Source organism: Equus asinus, chromosome 28 (genome assembly GCF_041296235.1).
Source record: "Equus asinus isolate D_3611 breed Donkey chromosome 28, EquAss-T2T_v2, whole genome shotgun sequence".
In the NCBI taxonomy this organism is placed as follows: Eukaryota; Metazoa; Chordata; class Mammalia; order Perissodactyla; family Equidae; genus Equus; species Equus asinus.
Window position 1 is genome coordinate 36828729 of NC_091817.1, and position 18528 is coordinate 36847256.

General features: G+C 43.9%; 1 protein-coding gene across 31 annotated transcripts; it reads left to right on the plus strand.

The window, feature by feature from the left end:
* The first annotated feature begins 785 nt into the window (after positions 1–785).
* ZNF821 (zinc finger protein 821) lies at positions 786–18226 on the plus strand. 31 transcript variants are annotated; one of them, XM_070500499.1, is made up of 11 exons: positions 1403–1749; positions 2407–2469; positions 3666–3830; positions 3927–3999; positions 4581–4663; positions 5065–5181; positions 11759–11884; positions 14422–14567; positions 15253–15357; positions 16325–16491; positions 17266–18226. In XM_070500499.1, exons 6-11 carry the CDS (start codon positions 5142–5144, stop codon positions 17918–17920), a joined length of 1239 nt encoding a protein of 412 aa, XP_070356600.1. In that variant the 5' UTR covers positions 1403–1749; positions 2407–2469; positions 3666–3830; positions 3927–3999; positions 4581–4663; positions 5065–5141; the 3' UTR covers positions 17921–18226. The 31 variants fall into 31 exon arrangements, with proteins under 31 accessions (XP_044617667.2, XP_070356605.1, XP_070356604.1 ...); XM_070500495.1 differs by having other exon boundaries at positions 1483–1749; positions 3636–3830; XM_070500513.1 differs by having other exon boundaries at positions 1487–1749; positions 3636–3753; positions 11759–11903.
* Positions 18227–18528: the final 302 nt, after the last annotated feature.

The following is an 18528-nucleotide window of genomic DNA, read 5'->3' on the forward strand; positions in this document are numbered from 1 at the left end:
TAATAAAGCCATACTTGCATGTCTCTGTCTAAACTCATTAAGAATTACTGTTAAGTATAAAGCCCGTGTTTATTTGAGCTTGCATTCTTACAGGAAACTGACTAAAACCTTTCTCGCTGGATGAGAATATTCCATTTTCTAGTTACCTAGGAATTAAAATTTAAAATATTTCCTCACCTGAAGTTAAAGAGTAATAATTCCTACCTAAACATCCCAGCCACAATGAATGAACGAATGAATAAGCTGTTTACTACAGAACTGTGATGGACCAAGATCCTTCAACACAGCCATTCTCCCATATTAAACACAAGACGCAGAAAAATGACATCATCTCATTGGAGATTTATTGGAAGGACATTTTGCAAGAGAGCTTTTTGCAAATACTAGGACCTGTGGCTTTATAAACAAGGGTCAGCATCCTCATTAGCTGGGCCTTCCTGGGGCCAGTAATCATAAGGGATATTTGCATAATGCTTTCATATTTTCATTTCACTTAATCAGCACGATAACCTTATGAAAGTACAGACCAGGAATTACTACCCATTTTACATAGTGAGAAGCAGAGGTTCAGAATAGGGAAGTGACTTGCCCAAAGTCACTCGACTGGTGAGTGGCAGAGCTGGGACTTCTAACACCAGATCCCATCTTCTTTCCACTGCATTCCCTACTTCTCCAGGTAAGCTATGTCAGAGGCAGGCTTAGGCAATTCTGCAAGAAGACAGAATGAGAGGAAGGAAAGGAAAGTAGTGAGGAAATAGAAGAGGATGATGACGGGGGAAGGAGGTGTTTTATTAGGAAGTGGATCTAACCACTCTCAGTTGCCCCGAATGCCCCTTAAAGGGCAACAGTGCCACAAGTTACCCTGCTCTAAATTAATCCTATGCCCCTAAGTCATAGGAGACTTAAATGCCTAAAAGAAATCTAAAGATTTTTCTCCTCCAAGGGTCTGACAGCTGAACTTAGCCCCTCCCACAAAGGCTCATGGCCCCAAGGTCTCGGTCACATTAAATGCCTTGGGGGCCGAAGAAACCCTGAGGTGTGGGGGAATGAAGGGAGAAGGATCGGGTTGGGGCAGATGGGAGACTACGATTGGGCTAAAGAGAGGGGGAGCCTGCGGCAGAGTTGTGGTTCGGGGATGTGGGTTTTGTGGCTGAACTCGAAGGTGCGGTAGGAAACTAGGATCAGAGCTGACAGTCAGGGTGGAGTTCACAGGTCCAGGAGGAGTTAGGGGCTGACACGGCTAGAAAAAGACCAAGGAGGATGCGAGGCTTGGGTGGTCTCCACAGCCCGAGGATGAAGGTAAGGCCCCTCTCAAACGTCTGTGATTGGATGCTCCCTTAAGTCCCGCCTACCCGGACCCTCTCCCCTCAAGCCCCGCCCACGCCGCCGGGCGCGCGCCTGAGGAGCGGGGAGGGGGACCAAGCTGAAGAAGGGGGGAGGGGGAGAGGAGAGGCTCGTGCACGCGCCCCACTCGCCGCTTGTGCGCGAGCAGCGCGCTCCCGCTGCCCGCGTCGCCATCTTTTCCCCTCCGTCTGTCTGTCTGCCGTTGGCTTTGTCCGTCTGCAGCGCCGCCCCTCGGCTCCCAGCCACCGGCTCGACCCGGAGCCGCCCTCCGCCTGCTAGGGCTCAGTCCCAGAGAGCCCCGGCCCGGCTGGCCCGAGCTGCGGCCCGGGGCCCATTGTCCAGCGGTCCGTCTGTCCGGAGGCGGGGCCCAGGCACCCAGAGCGCCGCGGAGCGCCGAGGCGCCGGGTAAAAAGACCCCCGACTGCTTCCCCCCGGGGCGCGGCTGAGGATGCAGGGGCTCCTCGTCCCGGTCTTGGTCGCCGGCTGTCGGTCCTTTTGTCTGTCTGTGTCTGCGGAGGGGCTAGGGGCTCGCTCGGGCCTGGGAGGCGGGGGCAGCCCGGGCTCCGACCCTCCCCTGCCCCGGCTTCCCGAGACCAGGCCGGACCCGGCTGGCTCCCCACCCAGCCGTTGCTCTTTCCGTCCCTCTGGCGGTCTCGGGCGCGGGAGGGGCGTCCTCGCCGCCGCCCTCCCCGCCTGGCCCAGGTCGGGCTCGGCCGGGCACGGCCAGGACGGCCCGGCGGCTGACAGGCTGGGGTGGAGCTGGGGAGGGGGCGGGTGGGCGTGGGAGAGCCGACCCGGGTGTCAGTCCAGCGGCGTGGTCTTGCAGAGAGGCTTCTAAATTTAGATTCTGAGAGGACTGTTTTGTCTGAGGGCTTGTCCGAGCCGCTTCGGAAGACCTCTGGCTCTTGTCAGATAATTCCTGGGAATCTACCTGTGCTCGTGCTTGAAGAAGTCACAGGGACCATCTCGGCTGATTATACACATGCTCCAGACCAAAGTGGGAACAGGGTGAAGAGTAAGGTGGCTACGTGACCAGCTTTCTTGTCCTCTCCTTTTTGGCAGATACAAATCACTAGGATTCAGACGAGTTTACTTTGCTCCGTGGGAACTGCACCAGAGCTGGAGGTGGGAGTGCACCCTCTTTTATGAAAGCTTGGATTTCCCCCTTTTTATTCTTGCTAAAGTCTGTGGTGTGTCCTGGCAGCTGCAACCTAACACCTGTGGGAGAGGAGGGACAGTGTTAAGGGGAGACCTTTGCCCTCCCTCTCCTGAGGACTCTTAACCTTGGTCTAAAGACAAAGCTGCCTTCCTATAAACTAGAATCCCTTGTAGACCTGAATCTCACCGTTTACCTTTCTTCCCATCCCATTTTTCTTCCAGATGGTGATGTTCAGACAGCTATTCATTTACATTTTTGTGTTGGTTTTAGATTCAGGCTTGGGAACCGAGGCAGTGTTGAAATGAATGAGTGACCTTTGGGACAATGTGTCTGTGGATTTTATTAGCTTTTAGTGCCTATAAAACAGTTGTCTAACCTCTGAGATCTTGCTGTGTGGTCAAGAGTGTACTTCCAGTGCTAGCTGTTTATTCGTTTATTCATTCATTCATTTTCTTACTTATTTTCAAGAGTCTATGACTCCACAGGCTTTCTTTTTTTGAAAGAGGAGAGAGTATTTGCTTATTTTCCCCTTAATCCTTCAGGTGTGAAGTCCGATTGGGTACCATCTGGTTTATTCCCCGTTTGGCCACTAGGAGGACTGTGAGATGCTGTGGATACTGCCGATTTAAATATGCAGATGCTCATCTGTTTCTGACTTAGAGCTTTAGTGTTGAACTGTTGCCTCACCAGGTTGATTTGAACAGAGCCTGTCTCAAATTATTTGGCCTTCCTTCAGAAGGATCTTTATTACCTTTATCTCACAGTTTCAATTTCTGATCTTGAGGAGAAAATTTAAAGTTTAGTTAAGATTCCATTTTTTCCTTATATAATAGAGAGGTTGTAGCTCTGCAAATTTTAGAAAAAATGATAGACAACCTGTATTTCATTCAGCTTTCCACTTTGTGATTCCACAGACTTACAGGAAAAGACCTAAAGTGCAATATTCATTCACTGCTTCCATTAATAAAATAACTACTTGATTAGAAAGAAATGATCTACACAAACAAAGCTTAGAACAGAGAACACATACCATTAGCATTAGCACTCAGCATACTGCTCTCTAAATAGTTAAAGTTGATTTTTACTGTATCCATTTGGAGTTTTGTTGTTTTTGTTTTTGTTTTAATTGAAGGTCTGAAAAAGAACTGTGTTTGATATGCAGATATGATAGAAGACTGCCTGAAAGCTGCTTCCTTTGCCACTTCCTGTGGAGGCCTGTCTTTGCCATTTGCGGTTTCTTTCTTCTCTTGGTAAGGGGAGGCAGGATCTGATTACAGGGCTGAGGTCCTTTCTTGCTACGTAGAGGAGGTAGTTGGCATAACAGGAGGTGAGTCTTCACTAATGAGTGCAAAGTATAGCTAGTAGTAGCCTCTCACAGTGCTTCTTAAGGCAATAAACTACAATTTTATGTTTTCTTATTCAGTGTGGGTACAATTTGAGAAGGCAGGAACTGAAAGAAAACTTAGAGGGTGACCAGAGCCATATTCTTGTCTTTGGTAGGAAAGATAATGTCTCTTTTTAATTTATGTCTGTTTATTCACTCTGTCTTTCAAAGAAAATTTCACAGCTTCCGCTACTAATCCATTTCAGACTCTCTAACGATACTTACTGCTGGGAAAATCTTTCTTATAACTAACCAGGAACCTCCAGGCTTAAGTATCTGTTCCCTCCTGTTTCAGGGAAGCAGGTGCATGTCTCTGGAAACTTCTTGTTTGGGGAGTTTTTCTCTTTGTTCCTCCCACTGATCTCTTTGCTACATAGAGGCTGGATTGACAAGAGGCCCTAAAGTTATTTGACCACTGCTCCAGAGCATGTGAGCAAAGCCAGGTTGATATTTCACAGTCGGATACTGAATTAGTACTCAACAATGTGGATGGCATCTGGCTTTTCTGGTGAAAGCCCATCTTCAACCCTGGAAGTCTGATTGGCTTTAGTGCCTTGTCATCCACAGTGCCCAGCACTGTGTCTGCATCACTAGATAGAGACTCTATTTCCCAAGTTGTTTTCATTTATAGATGCCTAAGAGTTTTGAGACATTTCCTATCTCACAGGGATGTGATGCCTTTGTCACCCCCAGGCGAGATAACTTCTTGAGAAAAACATCTGGAGGCTCCCATTGGTGCAGATTGCAGGGCTTGACTTCCAGTGGGCATGTGACATGTGAGCTGCCACCCTCTTTAGCTTCCTTTTGCTTCCTTTTATAATTCACCAGGGTTATCCCTTTGACCCTGCAGTGCTTCTAACGTTGGCTGCCTGAATTTTTTGCTTCCTTTTCTATCCAGTCACCTTGGTCATGATCATTTAACAGTATTCTGGATTCCACAGATAGATTTAGAGTGGAATTCTATAAATCCTCTGAAGGGGTCCCCTCTTAAACTTCTTGGGACCTTGATGTTGTGCTAGAGATTTATTCATTTCTTTCTGTCTTTAATTAGTTTAATTATTTATAGCTGTTGAGTTTTATATGCTCAAGAACTATTTTTGAAAGTCTTTTTATTTTTTAATTCAGTATTAATTTCTGGGCAAAATGACATGTGCTAACAATATCCTTTTTATTGTAGGTCAGCGCCCTGCAAGGAGGTAGTAATATATCCAGTTGTGAAACTGGGAAAGGCCAGAGCTCTTGGACCGGGGAAACATGTCCCGTCGGAAACAGACAAATCCAAATAAAGTTCACTGTGAGTATTGGGCTCTGTCTTCTGGAACGTGGGAACGTTGAGGGTTGGAATGGAAGAGTAATCTGAATTTAGGTGAGAGGCTCACCCTAATTTGTGAAGGAAAAAAGGGTTAAAGGTGTTGAACACGATGGATGTAAAGTGTGTTTGGTTGCTAGAGGAGGTGTTAGAAGCTTGTCTCAGGAGTAGGTACACTTGATTCATCCTTAGTATTCACGTTAACAAACATTGAAAGGATATCTACTTTGTGCAAAGCCTTGTGCTGGATCCCAGGGCTGTGAAACAGTAGAAGGATACGTAAGACTATAATGTAGCCACAGATATATATATTTAAATAATATAAAAATACAAGATAGGGGCCGGGCTGGTGGCGCAGCAGTTAAGTTCCCATGCTCCGCTTCAGTGGCCTGGGGTTTGCTGGTTCGGATCCTGGGTGCAGACCCACACACTGCTTGTCGGGCCATGCTGTGGCAGGTGTCTCATATAAAATAGAGGAAGATGGGCATGGATGTTAGCCCAGGGCCCGTCTTCCTCAGCAAAAAGAGGAGGATTGGCAGCAGATGTTAGCTCAGGGCTGATCTTCCTCAAAAAAACACAAAAAAACAAGATAGTATACGCTAAGTGCCAAACAGGGTTGCTGCAGACAGAGTGTACTACAGAAGTTAAGAGGAAGGAAAGAGCTCCCTGGACTGAGGTAGCAAGGGAGTGCTTGATGGAAGAGGCCCTAGACCATGAACTTGAACTAGGCCTTAGAAGGTAGAAAGTGGATTTTAAAATAAGAGGAAGGGAGAGGTGAAATCAGGTAGGGAAAATGATGTGGGCAAAGATACAAGGGGGAATGCACACGTGTTCAGGGGTCAAGGAGACTTTATATGAAGGAGAAGTCACAGGACACAAGGTTGGAGATGTTTAACTCTACATTGTAGAGGCCTGGAGGCCAGGCAAAGTTCAAATCTCATTCTGAAGACTGTACAGAGCTACTGAAGGCTTTTAAGCAGGGGGAGTGGAGTGACGTTTATAATGCAGTGTTTTAGACCTATGAAGCAGTGTGGGATGGGTCACATGAAGGAGAGACTGGTAACAGGAAGACCAGGTATGCACTGTCGTCTTGCATTGTTTCTCAACAGTTTCATATGTAAGTTTTAGTTCAGCAATTAGATTGTAAATTTCCAAAGGGCAGAGACTATATCCCATGTATATTTCCTACTATCCCTCTCTACTTCTAGCACTGCTCAGAGGGTATTCAAAAGTGCCTTATTAAATTAACATTAATATGTCTATGCAGATTTGAGATAATTAACCAGATAATTTCCTATGACCTGAAGAGATAAGCATCCTCACCCAAATGTTTATAAAAGAGACACATAGCTCCCTATTATTATGGAGGACTGACCAAATAAAATACAGCAACATTTGAAGAGAATTCAGTGGTATAACATATGAATTTTTTTTAAAAGGAAAAAAATCTACATTTGAGAGGATAGATTATTCAAGGAGTTAAGAGGACTAAAATTTATTTATGCCAGGCACTATGTCTTATTTTATCTTATTGGGTAATTTCAAGAGTAGGAGAGAAAACAGTAGGAACAGAGGAATTAAGAGGACTTCAGCATCTTATAGATTAATGAGATTAGGGTAGCACAGCTCCATAGACAATTAATTCTTCAATTTAAGTCCTGGAAAAGTTTTATAAGACCGAACAAGTTGGATGCTTCTAGGACTGTATTCTGGAGTAGGTGGATGTGGAAGCCTGCTTAATATAAAAGTGAGTGGTTTAGAAAGGATTTAGAAACTGCTGCTAAAACAGTAAAACTTAATGGACTTGAATGTGAGGATTGTTGAAAGAGATAAAATGAAGTATCTCTAGAATAAGTAATCCACCACAGAGTTTAAGAGGATTGCTTGAAGGTGAGTATTGATAAAAGACACAGATGTGACCCCAAGAAGGTAGGGCAGGAAAGATACTCCTAGTAGAGATGATGTATTCACAAATAAGGCAATCATAGGAGTTGGTGTTTACCTATAAAAGCCACCTGTCCACAGAGACTGGTTAGATTTGAGGAAAGTAGCTGGCAGGGATGATGGCATGATTGTGGTAAGGCCAGGGGTACCGGTAAAGGCTTATGTGGCCTATGCCTGCATCCACATAACATATATCCATTAGCTGCATCTCCTCCCACCATATTCAGTCAAACCCAGGATGAGCTGGTATTGGAGTGGGAAAACAGATGGACAAACAAGCCATGGAGGAGACAATGTCATACATCCACAGCTACAGAAATGCAGTTTCCAGGGCGAGTGAACGCTGTATTGTGGTGGAGTGGGAGGGACTTTGCAGGCTCTGTGGTAGTGACCATTAAGAGGCTGTGAACAGAAATGTTCAGCTGAAACTAAAGGGCAGACACCCAGCGAGGGGCTGTTTTCAGTGATCCATTTGGACATGGAACTGTGAGGGCTTCCCAAGTGATGGACTAAGCTTGCCCGAAGAAGAAAAGAGACTGAAATTTGCTGGTCTCTCAGAACCTTCTATTTATTTACTATTTGGGGACTAAAGCGGATTCTACCTTTTTTGAAAGGTCATCTTCTCATTGCCCGTGATAGTAATGGCAAGTAGAAAGAGGTAATTTCAGTCTTCTGACCACTTGAGTCTCCTATCCCCTTGCAGTGAAATGGAACCAATCAAATGTATGGAATTTAATGCTGCGCATCTATTTAAAGTAAATGGAATGGACTCGAGGTCTGGGAGGCAGGAAAGTCTACAGAAGCTTTGCGTAAATTTCAAAGCCAGTCGGCACTTGAGCAGAGTAATGGCTGAGCTCCATTAGATCTGCCTTCTGAGAAGAAGATTGTGTGGCATGAAGCTCAAAGCCCGCCTAAAAGAATATATTAAGAATCCCCCTGCTGTAGCCTGGCAGCATTTGTCAGATCCGCTTTAAAAGTCAATGGGCAGGCTGCTCTGGCATTTACTTGGCTTTCCTCAGAACAGTCTCTGTATCTAAATTACTGTCATGATCTCTTCCTCAGAAACATCAAGGCAGACTTTTGTGTTTTGCCCAGTACATTAATAGACTTGATGCAGAGCTTTTGGAATAAAAGCGCAGAATTGTTAGTCACAGAGAAACTGCTGATGGGCTGAAGTCTCTGTTAGACCTTCTTGCCTCCTTCCTTCCTCATCTCACGCTGTTCCGAGTTCTGTCAGCTCTTTCTAAAGAGGTTGAAAATGGAGTCCCTTGCACTCTCTCATTCGGTATGTTTATACTAAGCAAACCACTAAGAAAAGGAAAACTGCTTTTTCTTAAGAGACTTGTTTTCAGATTGCAAAGTACATACGAGACTAAAAACTTTCAACTTCAATTAAACACTTTTCAGCTTTTACAGAGAAGTAGGAAAAAAAGCTGTTCAAGTCCCTTCTCTTCTATAAAGTACAACTTGTTTTGTCTTCGTTCATTCTCTCAACATCTTTGTGAGGTAAATGGCTATATTCCCAACAGGTGATAGCACCTTGGGTTACAGAGACTGTCAGGTACAAATGGAATCCTAAGCTCCTCATTCCCAATACTAGCTCATTTTTTCTGAATTTGACATCTGCTCTCTTAGAATATGTTTCAGCTGCTTTACGTAATTTCAACCAGCCAGAAATTGCATTTATTTAACTGCACCAAGGATTCAAGAAAGAGAATTGTAAAATCTTTGCCTTTCAATAACTTTCATCTCAGTCTTCTCATCTGTTCTATAAACTTGCTTGCATGGTATTGTTCTTATCTGGTCTGAAAAACCTTAGCCAAATCAGACAAACGGTATCTTGATTTCATACCAAAAAAAGGAGAGGTAGCACCTTGCTCTTTACTGTGACGCTTAGACAACTTGTTCCTAACTATTAATAGACAAATAAATACCCATGTTAAATAAGATGGTTGCCCTACATTAATATCTAGAGACCAGAGGATTTTTTTTAACCTACTCCAACAGTCTCAAGATAGAAGGAAATAATAATTCTACATTATAAAATCAGGCATTTGTATAACACTTCTTAATCACTAGTATCTCTATGGATCACATTATACTTGAGTTAATGAGACATACTTTTAGCAGGTCTCACTACCTTCTTATGAAAGGATAATTTTGGACAGTCAGATTTAGGGAATGAGGTAAATAGTGACTACTGAAAGATTATTCACATATCTTTTCCTATGAGGTCTGCCAAAATTACTTCATTATGGTTTTTATATATTTTGCTTTATGTTGATGTTTAAAATAGGAACAGCCCTGAGGAATAAAGTTTGCCTTAGCCTTTTTCCTAAGTCAGGAATAGAATAAAATATAAGAACTACATCAATAGACAAAAATACACTTTGAGCGCAAGTTTATAGAGACTAAACTGAATTACTAGCTGATCTTGCAAAGTACATATTTTTTTAGGTGCCCTTCTACTGATCCAATGGTGAGGCCCTATTAAGAAAGGAAAAATTAAGAAGTGTATATTCTTTTTATAAACCTAGCTGGTTCTGGCTATACTTCTTTAGAGATGAAAAGTGTCACTGATGAGAATGGTCTGCCCCTTGGTAATCATATGCTGATACATAACTTGTTCCTTAGTGCCGTATCTGCCTGTGGTCACCAAGTCTGAAAACATGCATCTACCCGGAAGAATTCAGTAACTGTTCCAGTTGGCCATGGTCTTGTGGTTGCAATGGAACCAACATGGAGAAAGTAAATATTTCACTTCTGCAAAGAAGGAAGAGGAGGTGCTATAACGCAATTCATTTTTTGCTTTCCCTAACAATAATTTATATCCAGTGTCATCTTGGATATTATGAAAGTTGACTTAAAGCAGCTTATCTTTCCTGTGCTTGAGGGCTGTGTGGCTAGATGTACACTTGAACTCTAACCACCTCTATTCCCACTCACAGTATCAGTCAGAGTAGCCATTATATTAGTTAGTTACTCTAAACTAGGCATGATAACTCAACACATGGTATCAGAACCATCAAAATGATGGTTCCTTTTGTCATATACTGGCCCTGAGAAGATTATTTTGATATTTGAGTTGTATGTATCAGTTTTACATGGTCTGAAGGTAACACTAATACTAGGATCAGAGCCATTCTCACATAGAGACAACTGTTTGTTTTCAGCAAACCCATTCTGATGAACTGCCTAACCTTCTGCTTACATCTCTACCAGAAAGCAGCTTAAAAATATGGATATTAGAGTTGGACAGATCTGGGTTTGAATACTTAGTTCCACCATAGACCTTAGTTTTCTCCTAAGTAATGTATGGGGGAATAATACCTACCACATAGAGTTTTGCAGAGAATTAAGGTGAGATAACAACTATAAAGCACTTAACATGGAGCCTGGAACTAGAAAGTGCAAATCATAGCTATTATTGGTGTTTAGCACTTAGCATAGAGTAGATGCTTAATGAATATTTGCTGAACAAATGCCTAAGTGAATCACATGAAGCCTACTTCACATCAACTCTTTCACTGCCCACAGACTCGTAGTGCAGGTCAACTGACCAGTTCATTCCTCCTACATCATTGTATCCTCTATCGAAACCTGAGCCTGTTTACTTTCCTTTCTCTCTTCAGTAAGAAAGTGACTGTTCTGTTGTCAAACATTTCAGTAGGGCTTTTTTTTTTCTCTCTTGGTGGCTGACTGTAGTTTCCACTTTGACTGAGATAATGGAAACCTCAAGAAACCCAATTCTCTTTTCTCCTTAGTTTGCCTCTTGGAAATAAAAGAGCACTTAAATGTTAACTCTTCAATAACCACTCTGCAGAGTTCCTCAGAAGTAAATGCATAATCAAGTTTGGGTCCAGGGCTCTTGGATACCCCTTAGCAAAAAAACAAAACAACTTACCTTGGACCAAGGAGACTAGATGAAATACTATTTGTTGCAAATTAGTTGGCATGTTTTAGGAAGTTTGTTCTTCAGCAGAAATGAGTTCATATATTATCTGTTCTCTTTTTAATCCATTATTCAACCAGTTGCTGATTTGCTCATGGCTAGTTCTGATAGACATTAGAAAGAGAGTCAAGGAAGAACTTCCAGAGCATGTCTTGGAAGGAGAGTGGATGAAAGATGGGATTAGAGACATTTTTCTTTAGACAGTTTATTTGAGGCACTTGTTTATAGTCAGATAGACACTGAGTCTGGGCCATTGTGCTAGTACATTAAGATGCAGAGATTGTACCCAAATTTGTTGCCCCATCTTCATCCCATCACTTTGCCTCTTCTTGCCTCTGTCTCCCCAGTCCTGATGGAAGGTTGTAATTGGAGTTGAGATTCTGAAGTTAAATTTGTAAAGCAGCAATGGATCACCTTTTGAAAGGAGTCAAAATTAGGAGGATTTAAGGGAAGCATGTGATGCTTTTTAGAGCATCTGGCTTACTGCCCAGGAAGAGTAGCTGCACGCAGAAACTGTTGGAAGCAACAAGCTGACTTGGAGATGAACGACCTCACCACAGGGTTCTTGCCTGTCTCCTACCTTTGAATGGTCTGACTTTCCAACCAGCTTGCCTGGGGATGTGCTGCCCAGCTGGTGGCCTGACTATTTTTCCTTGTGACCACCAGGGGATCAAGTATTTGCTGGGCTAGAAGAGCAAGCCCGCCAGGCGATGATGAAAACTGATTTTCCTGGAGACCTTGGCAGTCAGCGACAAGCTATCCAACAACTAAGAGATCAGGACTCCAGTAGCAGTGAGTTCTGCACCTTCTGGTAATGACTCAGGGCAATGGGAGAAGAATTATCAGAGTGTGTGTGCTCTGGGGATTGTGCATGGGGGTTGGGAGGAAGACATGAAGAAGGAGATTTGTGGATCCTCAGTGTTCCCAAATGTGTTCTAAGGTGTATAGGCATATGCTTATCCAGAGAATAGGTTTGGCATTATGTTTTTTTTTTAACTCATGGACTGCAGTACTTAGCACAGTGCCATGCACAGATAGGTTTGTGACGATAGTGGTAGAGAGGGACAAAGGAATAATTAGTGCTCAAGCAGCCTCTGGGTTAGGTCAGATGAAAAGAAAACAATCCTTGCCTCCTAGGATCCTTTTATTCTTAATTAATAAAATGTAAGTGGCATTAGTGAAACTTTTGCTTGAGGGCCCCATTTTAATGTTATACAAGAATATTTGCTTACTAATGAGATTATGCATCATATAAAATGCTGATGTGGAGATCTTCCCACACCAAGTCCTAAGTAGATCCCTGTGGTTAAGAGATGGCAAAGACAGTGGCTGGTAACCAGTTGAGCCTCATGGATTGTCTGTTCCATGACCTGACTGAACAAATACACTTTGAGATGTATTTCCTAGGATGATTTCTACACTTGACTAATCTTATCCATCTGATATTGGTTATTATTAGTGTCAATTCAGAGTGACATTTCTGATTTTTCTCCACATTTGGGCTTGAGGAAGAATGAAGAGGGAGAGAGTTCTGCACCCTTCTAGGAACTACAGTTTCCACTCAAACTAATAATTTAGCAACAAAATAATAATAATAATTTAGCAGTTAATTGCTCAGGTACATAAAAATGAACCCAAATATTTCTAGAAAACCTGAGGGAGCCACCAGTTTGAGTGACAGGTAGGAATGGCAACATCTATAAAAGTCTAATAGGTTTCCATTCTGGAAAAGATGCATCATCCCTCTAGACAGCATACTTATTTTTTAAAACTCTTTTTAGTAGAGAGATATATTTGGATTTTTGATAAATTTACAAAAATATGTTTGATACAATGTTGTCTTAGACTAAATTTACAAGTATTCCAAATAAGCTGGTAAGAAAATATGGTATGATTTAATCTGTGCCAATCCTTTATTACTGAGATGGATTCAAACTAAAACTTTGGGCTGGGGAATAAGGCATATGTACCATAGATCTTTCCAGGGCCCAAATTCAGTACACCAATCAAGCAGAGTATCTAACAGACACAGGTATCTACTAGCAGATGATTTAGTTAGATTTTCTTATGAAGACAGGGAATGTAACCAGTTTTGCCCACACATTGGTGATTTAGAAATTATGCAAGGGACAGTAGAGAGAAAACAAGAAGCACTGTTAGCTAGGAACTGTAAGCTGATGCAGAGAGACTGGTGAAACTCTACCCTGTATTTCTTTCTTGCTTACAGTCAGGCCCAGAAGTCCAGGATCTAGGTGGGTTGGGTTGGGGCTGGAGTCTGACAGCTTTCTTAGGCTTGGCTTCCTCTTGTGATCTTCAAGGTACTAGTACTGTTTTTTTTCCTTTCTGAAAGAACTCCCTTTGTTATCATGGGTTTTGTTTTTAATCATTTTTTCCCCTATTTTATAAATAATACAGTAAAACATCACACAAACCTTGCAGATCCCCCAGCAACAAGCAGACCTTCTCACAGCCATATCCTGCCCCCTAAATGAAAACAAACTCAATTCTTATTTTAGTCACAAGAAATTATATTTTATCCTAAAGAAACGAATGGCCTGTTGCCGCCACTTAATGCATTCAGTCATCCATCAGATAATTCAAAGAACCAAAGGAAACAATAGATTTATTTAGTCTAGAATGCTGAGTTTCTAGCAGAGTAAGAACACAGTGAGTCAAATACAACTACAGACTGCCTGAGGTTGGTTGCTGTGCTAATTTTTCCACTGTACTGAACAGCCCTTTCTCTGTAAAGTGACATCTTTTTTACCTAATTTACTACTGCCTCCTTTATTGACAAGAGGAAAGAAAATCTTGTTGGTATTTCTGTAAGTGTGTCTTGGGGTTTCTTGGGAAAGAACAGATTAGTGGGACTCAGAATAGAATAGTATACTTGACACCACAGAGAAATTGTGCAGGGGGTTATGGAGAAAAGTAAGTAATAAAATCAGTGAGAAGTGTTGGTAAGTCAGAGGTGGTGTGTTGTGGGAATGAGCATGGTGTGAGGTGCATGGGAGGTGTGATTTGAAGTGTGAGATATTTGGGAACCATGTGTAAGAAGTTATTATTTTGTGATAATGTACAGGACCCAATAACCATTTTCCAATGCAGTTTTGCCTCAGATTTTCTCTTTAGTGTGTATTTGGCATTATAAACAAGAGCTATAATTGGCTTCCACTTAACATGACTTTTATCCTACTAAGCACTGACACAAACTATATTATGGAAGATCTGAAAATGTTTTCTACTATAGCTGCAAACTCTAGGGTGGAAAGCAACTGAAGATGTATTCATGCAAAAAGCAGAACAAGTAACCAGTTTGTGTGTTCCAGGTGACAGTGAGGGTGATGAAGAGGAGACCACGCAAGATGAAGTCTCTTCCCACACATCAGAGGAAGATGGAGGGGTGGTCAAAGTGGAAAAAGAGTTAGAAAATGCAGAACAGCCTGTTGGTGGGAACAAAGTGGTAGAGCATGAGGCAAGTGACAAATGGCCCCTGAGTCTGGGAACTCCATTCACCCTTCTACTGGGCCCTGAGGCCTGTCATCCGCTTATAAGTCTTGCCTCTGACAGTTTCCTGGGCCTTCATATGAAGCCTCTCTTCCTTCACAGTGCCAGTTACCAAACCTCAGACACACAGGTCTCATCACACTGAGCTTTCCTTTTCCACCTACGTGTCACTACACCCACGTACAGCTGTCCGTCCTAAGCTCCCACTTGTTTCCAGACAGACTGTCCACCTTTGCAAAACTATCAGCTGACTTCCTGAGGTGTAGTCTTGAATATGCTTGCACATTTAAGTCAGAGTGTTACCTGAAGTGCCATCTTCTTACTAAATTGTTTCCTGAGGATTCCTGCAGGAAGCATGGCAAGAGGGAAGCTAATCCTCTCTTTAAAGAGTTTACTTTAGGGAAAACAGTAGATAAGCTCTCTCTGAGGCAATCATTTGTCCTTATGCAGGAAGCCTTGGAGAAAATGGAGATGGGTGCAAATTTCATTCCTTTTTTTTCCTATTGCATTTTCTTTTGGTTCATATAGGAACCTAAGAATAATATGTGATACCAAGTTGTGATCCTTTTAACAGGATACCCTGTTAAAAGAAGTAGGGGCAGGGAAGAGACTGGTCAATAGTCTTAATGAATTGCCTCCTTGTTGAATTGCAGGTCACGGAGAATTTGAATTCTGACCCCTTACTTGGACTCTGCCAGTGTCCCCTGTGCCAGCTAGACTGTGGGAGTCGGGAGCAGCTGATTGCTCACGTGTACCAGGTATGGCTTGGGGAGCTGTGTGCTCTGGAACACGAGGGCCAGCAGCCTGTTTATCCTTTGCCTCCAGCTCCTGAAGGAACCTTGGGTTGTTGCCTCCGTTAAGACTCCACTCCAATCCTCACTCAAATCCAGAACATTTTAGAGAATAATTGGGATACGTTGGGTAAATACTTCTGGATTCCCAGGCAGACACATTATGAAAATTATCATTTTTTTCTAAATTATTTAATGCATATTTTAAATAGTGAAATAGAAACTAACATTTGTTAATAACGAGGGCTTTGTTTTAAAAAAGAAAAAAATGAGTTAACATAAATGTTTCTGAAATATTGCAGAAAGTTAATATAAATGAGGGGCTCAGAATATGACAAATTTTTGCGTTTTTCCCCGATCCAATCGCAAAGCACACATGCCTTGTGAGCTATTGAAAGGGCATCAGCACACATGGCAGCCTGGGTTTTAACATAAAGATAGTTGGTTCCTGAGGAGAAGCATTTCTTTAGAAGACTGTTTTTTAAAAGCTTGAAGGAAAAGCAGGACACTTAAATACCTTTGGCTGCCAGTCTTCCCAGCCAGCTTCTAGACTTGGCCTTCACCGCTCCCTTAACATGCACTTGTACCTGCACAATGTGAGGCAAGCAGACAGAGAGAAATTATCCCAAGCATGAATTCTTCTCAGGCTCTGAAGAGGGCTCTGAGTCTGGAGTCCCATTGTTCCTCAAGCCAGTCATGTGTCCCACAATGCAGTCAGAACTCAAACTAATAAAATCTTAGCAATGAATTGAATGGCCTTGCCCTTCTGAAGGTCCATTAATACTTACTTTCCCAGGTATTAAACAGGGAGAATAGTTGCAAGTCCTTTGTTCTGAGACTAAGGAAAGGGGACGTTTCCAGAAAGTAGGTCCTGAGTGGGTGTAGATTGTCCTGGAGGTTGCATGAGTTGACAGCTGAAGGCTCTGTTTTACAGCACACTGCAGCAGTGGTGAGCGCCAAGAGCTACATGTGTCCTGTCTGTGGCCGGGCCCTTAGCTCTCCGGGGTCATTGGGTCGCCACCTCCTAATCCACTCTGAGGACCAGCGGTCTAACTGTGCTGTATGTGGAACCCGTTTCACCAGCCATGCCACATTTAACAGGTTAGCCGAGCATCTAACCTTCTTGTGCTGGGAACAAATTACTGGGGGTGGGTTCTGCTCTCCCAAGTCAAAGTGAGTGCTAGAGAAAGGTAATACAACGGCAACTGACTCTTGACTCTTTGGAAAGACAAGTAATGAGCCTAGTAAATATGCCTGTTTCATTGGATATCCCCAAAGGAAAATGAATTCCCATTTCTTTCCTCTATCGCAATGATATTTTCATCTAGAAAGAGATGTGGGGAAGTCTAGGAATATGCATGATAAAGCATGGAGAAAGAACTTACAGGGTGCTGAGAGGACCTGCTCCGAGGACATAGTCTCTATTGTGTCTCAGGAAGACTAGAACTGTGTGAATTGTGCCCTAGTCCCATTTGCTAGTGTATAATAGAGTTGGCCAGGGGAGGAGGCCGCTGAGCCAGTGGACTGTACCTTCCCTGAAGGCAGCTTCCACCTGAGGGAGGACTGCTCTGCACAGCTCCTACCACACACCATCGTTCTAGCTTGAATGAAAACTGCACATTGTAAGGATGACTCTGATCTGGTGACTTGCTGTGGCAGTTGGCTCTGTCTTTAACTCCAGGTGGGCTTTAAGACTTGATAGACACCCTAGGCCACAGAGCAGGGGTGGAGAGGTAGAAGAGGTCTCCTGAGCACTCAAACTGACCCCTAGTGGTGAACTTGGAGCAACTGGCCTGGTAGGACAAGAGTATCAGGGCTGGATACCTAAGCCTTGCTAGAAGGTGACACTAACCATCCAATATTTTTGCTTTCCAGTGAGAAACTTCCTGAAGTACTTAATATGGAATCCCTACCCCCAGCTCACAGTGAGGGCCCCTCCAGTGCTGAGGGGAAGGACATTGCTTTTAGTCCTCCAGTGTACCCTGCTGGAATTCTGCTTGTGTGCAACAACTGTGCTGCCTACCGGAAGCTACTGGAATCCCAGACCCCCAGTGTACGCAAGTGGGCTCTTCGTCGACAGAATGAGCCTTTGGAAGTAAGGCTGCAGCGGCTGGAACGAGAGCGCACGGCCAAGAAGAGCCGGCGGGACAATGAGACCCCCGAGGAACGGGAGGTAAGACGCATGAGGGACCGCGAGGCCAAGCGCCTGCAGCGCATGCAGGAGACAGATGAGCAGCGGGCACGCAGGCTGCAGCGGGATCGGGAGGCCATGAGGCTGAAGCGGGCCAATGAAACCCCAGAGAAGCGGCAGGCCCGGCTCATCCGGGAGCGGGAGGCCAAGCGGCTCAAGAGGAGGCTGGAGAAAATGGACATGATGTTGCGAGCTCAGTTTGGCCAGGACCCTTCTGCCATGGCAGCCTTAGCAGCCGAAATGAACTTCTTCCAGCTACCGGTGAGTGGGGTAGAATTGGACAGCCAGCTCCTGGGCAAGATGGCCTTTGAAGAGCAGAATAGCAGCTCTCTACACTGAACCACACCCTCCTGCCTGCTCACCCGCCCACCCAGGCCCACAGGGATCAGGGCCCTGTCCTTGCTGCCAGAGGCAGGCCCAGGGTTTTTGCAGGTGGACCTGTGTACCCCTTGCATGTGGGAGCAGGATGATGGAGTCAGGAAGGACCCAGCTCAAGGCAGCTCTGGACAAGGGAGCAGGCACTGGACTCCCCAGCCCACAGAGAACTGGACTCCCCAGCCCACTGCTGTAGGGTATGCTTTAGGACTGTGGGGCCCCAGTGTGGCCCATGGAGTTGTCAGAGCAAATAAATTAATTTTATCTTTACTGGTCCTTTCCTGTTTTTCTCTGTTTCATTCTAGCAAATGAATTGATCTAGGAGAGACCTGGGTAGAAGTTTTCAAGCAGTGACTTCTGGCAGATTGTCGTTTTCTGAGGGAGGGTGCTCCTCTCCAAGCAAAGATCCCTTATTTGGGCCTTTACAAGTTGATGAGGTACAACTAGGACACTAAAGAAGGAACCGATGCTGACTTTGTGAGGGTCCATCCCCACCACCGTAACAAAGATAATCCAGTCCCAAGGGCTATTGAAACTGAGCTTACCTTTTCTAAACTCAAGTAGACACCTTT